At 35.8% G+C, this 5,414-nt stretch overlaps 1 protein-coding gene across 1 annotated transcript; it reads left to right on the forward strand.

Annotated features, from left to right (window-relative positions):
* Positions 1-3,316: 3,316 nt before the first annotated feature.
* On the forward strand, positions 3,317-4,243 carry LOC123947948 (olfactory receptor 4P4-like). Its single transcript, XM_046014290.1, has one exon. The coding sequence runs from the start codon at positions 3,317-3,319 to the stop codon at positions 4,241-4,243; it is 927 nt and encodes a 308-aa protein (XP_045870246.1).
* The last annotated feature ends 1,171 nt before the right edge of the window (positions 4,244-5,414 follow it).

Genomic DNA, 5,414 nt, shown 5'->3' on the forward strand with positions numbered 1-5,414 from the left:
TAATAAATACTTTTAAAAAGCCAGAAGAATAAGGGCATCTGGGTGGCTCAGTCAGTTCAGGATCTGACTCTTACTTTCCATGCAAGTCACAATCTCAGGGTCTTGAAATCAAGCCCCGGGCAGGCTCTGCATTCAGTATGGAGTCCGCTTGATATTCTCTTTATCTTCTCCCTCTGGCTCTTCCCCTGCCTCTGCTTGCTTGTTCTCCCACTCCCTCTCTCTAAAATGAATGAATGAATGAATGAATGAATGAATATTTTTAAAAAGCCAGAAAAATCGTGTCAAATTGTCCTTGATGGATTTTTATGCTATCCATAGATTCTCATGTCCTCAGTCATAATATCCACTTCCAAATAAGCTAATGAAACTTCTTTTCCTTTTAACCTATAGTTAATATGTGTATGCAAAGAATTCCTCATGGATTCTTCTCAAGTGATTTAAAATCTAAGGAGATGTTCTTGATAAAATTCTTTAAATAAAAAATGTATGTAAAAATGTGGACTCTAAATTTACTCTAAAAACCCAGTTCATAAATATATACAGTGTGTGTGTGTGTGTGTGTGTGTGTGTGATAGAGAGAGAGAGAGAGAGAAAAGAGAAACAGGATTTTTATTTAATGGATTAAATAATGACCACAAGGAAAATGATCCAAATATGAACAGAGGATATTTATGCATAAGGCAACATTCCCAGAGAATTCTATGGTCACTGCTTTGTAGAATTTTTTTTTCCTATATAGGCTTATGTTTTCCCAACTAATGTTCAGTCACTGTAAACTGAGCAATACTGGATCAAATGTTGAGAGATGTTGAGTCTTAACCAAAATTTGAACTTGTTACACTTTAGTTCTACAATTTTATGAAAAGTTGTCTGTAAGTTCATATATATCCTTTAACTGATCATAATCTGCCACATAAACAAGGACTAAGTTTCAAAAGTCTCAGTTTATACATAAATAAATATATTGTTAAGCTTTGTTTTATTAACCCAGAACAAACTTATACTAACATCATTTTTTTTTCTTTGCATTCAATGTATGTCTAACATGAATTCTCCAACTATCCCATTGTGGAAGAATATAAAATCCACAGGTAAAGCCAATGAACTGATGTAAGTACTGATAACTATCTTCTTATAAAACTTGTTCCTTTCATTTCGGGATGGACTCTTCTTCAGACTTAATCATATCAGAATCATAAGCATCTATATTTTGTATCTCTAAATGAACTTTATTTTGCCCTTGAAACAGGACAGACAGATCCAGTATGATTGGTTCCAATACCAGCTGAATAAATGGGACCAGGGAGAATGAATTGCTCCATACTAACAAGAAAAAGGTAAAAAGACATAGGAGCTTGGATGCTCACCTTCATGATCATTAGACTAAAAATCTGTCCATTACATCATACTGTTCCTTCAGTAGCACCATTAAAATAATTCATTGACATTAAGATTTTTAGGAAATTATGTCCGCTGTGGCACACATTAGGTTAAGGTAAAAGTTGATGGCTCAACATAGTCACTCTCTGCTCCAAGGTCTACTGCATCTAAGTGGCTATGCTGCTCAACTGTATGGTTAAACATGCAGGACATTCATTAATCACCTTGGGTTCTTCAATATGTCAGTAGAAGATAACTAGCTCTCCAAAGTGCTTCTAGCATTTTAAACAGCAACCTCAAAATGTGTCTTTAAAGTGATTAGAAAAAAGGGAAAGCTGTATATAATAATAAACTGCTATAATAGACTGGGCATCTTATATTCAGATTCCAGATTGTGTCCCAGTTCCTTTCTCCCTGTCTCTCCATGTTCTGAATCTTGACCAAAAATGTCAAAAAGAAGATTCACTGAAACTATTATCAACTAATTATCAACCAATCTCTGCTATGATTCAGAGCCTTGATTTTGTCCTTAATTCAAGAATATATCTTTAGTTCTACTGGATATATAGAAAAATTTGTGTGATTGGGATATTATGTATAAATTCCCAAATGTCCATTAACTGGTGAATAGATGAAGAAGATGTAGTATGTATGTACAGTGGAATAGTAGTCATTAAAAATAATGAAATCTTGCCATTTGTAACAATGTGGATAGAGCTAAAGTTTATTATGGTAAGTGAAATAAGTCAGCCAGAAAAAGATAAATACCATATGATCTCAGTCCTTTGTGGAATTTAAGAAACAAAACACATGAACATAGGAAATGGGAAAAAAGAGACAGAGGGAAGCAAACCATAAGAGACTTTTTCCTACTGAGAACAAAATGAAGTTTGAGGAGGGAAGTTGGAGGGAGATGGGCTAGATGGATGGGTAATTGGTATTAAGGAGCACACTTGTGATGAGCACTAAGTGTTGTATGATAAGTAATGAATCACTTGATTCTGTACCTGAAACCAATTTTATCATATATGTCAATCAACTAGAATTGGTGGGTATTATGGAGGGCATGTGTTGCATGGAGCACTGGGTGTGGTGCATAAACAATGAATCCTGGAACACTGAAAAGAAATTTAAAAAGTGAAATAAAAAAGAAATATGGCAACCACATGCAACAAACAAAACTAAATTATATGTAGCATAGAGAAGGGATGAGACTTGTTTAAAATCATATAGGTAGTTAATGGAAGAGATGGAGTAAGACCCTATCTTCTAAGATGGTGGAAAACAGCTGCAAGTCCATTTGTTCGGTAGGTAATGTGGCATAAATGTTAAGAGAATGGAAATAGCATCTGATACAGGTTCATATCTTAGGTTGCTACTTAATACCTTAATGATTTAGTGGAATTAACTGAAGCAATCTATATTTTGTTTTCCCCATATGTAAAATGAGTATCAGAATAGTAACCATTGGGTTGTTATGACTTAAGTGCATGTAAAATGCTTACAATAGTTTCAGACATAAAACATATTTTTATTGAATATTATTTGAAATATAATGATGTCTCTGATCTGAAAAAACTTTTTTAAAGATTTTATTTTGTAGATAGACAGATACCCAGCCAGAGAGGGAACAAAAGCAGGGGAAGTGAGAGGGAGAAGCAGGCTTCCTCCTGAGTAGGGAACTTGATGTGGGACTTAATCCCCGGACCATGCGATCATGAACTGAGCTGAAGGCAGGTGCTTAATGACTGAGCCACACAGGCACCCCTCATCTGAAAGGATTTAAAAGATTGTAACAAAGTCTCTATAATCTACATATTTTTTTTTCAATTTGTAAATATTTCAAAACTTTAAAAAGCTATTGAAGATGTCGTATGTTCTCTATTATTTCAGATAAATTATGTTTCTTTTGTGTCTCTGGAATCACCTCAACCACATGGAAAATCAGAACAATGTCACAGAATTTGTATTCATGGGTCTGTGGGGAAATAAGCAACTAGAACTACTGTTTTTTTTCTTCTTCCTGCTTTGTTATTTGGTAATCTTAATTGGAAATTTTATCATCTTACTCACGATCACCTGCAGCCATTTAATCGAACAACCAATGTACTATTTTCTCTGTCACCTTTCCCTCATGGATCTCTGCTACACCTCCACTGTGGTCCCCAGGATAATCAGGGACTTGGTTGCAGCAAGAAAAAACATTTCCTATAACAATTGTATGGCCCAGCTCTTCACTGTCCACTTGCTGGGGGGCGTGGAAATATTCATCTTGGTGTCCATGGCTTTAGACCGCTATGTTGCTATTGTCAAGCCCCTGCACTACATGGTCCTCATGAACCGGCGGAGGTGTAACACGTTGGTCTTCATGTCCTGGGGTATGGGTTTTTGGCACTCTGTCTCTCTACTGTTGGTTGTACTCCATTTACCTTTCTGTGGTCCTAATCAGATCGATCACTACATATGTGATGTGAAGCCTCTTTTAAAATTGGTGTGCAAAGACATTCATGTTGTTAATATCTTAATGATTGCAAACACAGGAATGGTGATAGTTTCTGTCTTTCTTGTCCTGGTGGCTTCTTACATTCTCATATTATGCAATCTTAGGACACGCTCCTCTGTAGGGAGATGCAAAGCTCTTTCAACCTGCAGCTCTCATGTAATGGTGGTCATTTTATTTTTTGTGCCTTGTATCTATGTTTATGTTCTACCTCCTGGGAGTGAGAACAAGGATAAGGAAGTCTCTGTATTTTATACTGTGATTGCCCCCATGCTGAATCCTCTCATCTATACTCTGAGAAACATGGAGATGAGAATTGCCATGGGAAAGGTGTGGTCTAAAATGGCACATTCAAAATTGTGATAGTGGCACCTGGGTGGCTCACTTGTCTCAGGTCATGATCTCAGGGTCATGGGACCAAGCCCTACATAGGGCTTTCTACTCAGCAGGGAGTCTGCTTCTGCCTCTGCCACTCCCCCTGTTTTTGCTCTCTCTGTCAAATAAATAAATAAAATCTTTAAAAGAAAATCAGGTAAAGATGATATTTATTTTACTTCTGATCCTATGTTCCCAGAGAATTTATTAGCTGAGATGTTGTAGAAGATATATAGCTTTCTTTGGGGAGTTGGACTAAATGATCTCTAACATTTTAAGAATCAAAAGAAAGTTACTGTAGTTCAGATTGCAATTTGCATGCTAAAGTTTCCAACTAGTGGCAGATGTGGTTGAATGGCTTTGAGGAATGCTAGAAATGTCTTTCTAAAACACATGCTTAATCATAGCACAATTATAGATGAAACCATATTTTCCATGAATAAAATCCAAACTTCTCCGTTGTTTATCAAAATTGGTCCTGGACAAATTTGCTAATCTCAGAAGGCATTACATTTCTAGAAATTATGGTGCTACAATGACAGGTTGGAGGGTCAGGGAAAGCTGGGTAATTACTGACTCTGGTACATTTTCATCTTCGGGTCTTGGTAACTTGCTTTAATTATATATGCATTCTCATTTTTCAATTGTCTATGAAATGCATAATATTATACTTTATGAAGTTGTAGCAGTACTTTGGCTAACACATGTGAAGATTTTGCTAGGACACATGGCTACTGGAAACACGTTATATATCTTTCCTCTTTCCTTACCATTCTTCACTTTTTTTCCCCTTTGCTAGAATGCTTTCAACCAACTACACCAAACTCCACATTCTTCAAACATACTCTAAAGACTATCAGCACTATGACTGTTTCTTCTATCTTTCCTGCTTATCATGCTGCCCCCACTATGCATTAGTGTTCATGTCTTAAATGTAAGTCAAACTTCTGATATTTTCTTTTTCCAAAACTTTTTGCCAATTCATGGATAGACCAGGAGTATTTCTGATTTTTCTCTGTTCTTTTGTTGTTATGAAACTGTACATTTACTCCTTTTAAAATAATCCTCTGCCCCATATTAGTATTTTTTCTCATGTTTTTCTGGTTTAAGTCAACTCAATCCATAGATTCACTATATCTTTATTTTTCTTTTATCCATT

Source organism: Meles meles, chromosome 8 (genome assembly GCF_922984935.1).
Source record: "Meles meles chromosome 8, mMelMel3.1 paternal haplotype, whole genome shotgun sequence".
Taxonomy (NCBI): Eukaryota; Metazoa; Chordata; class Mammalia; order Carnivora; family Mustelidae; genus Meles; species Meles meles.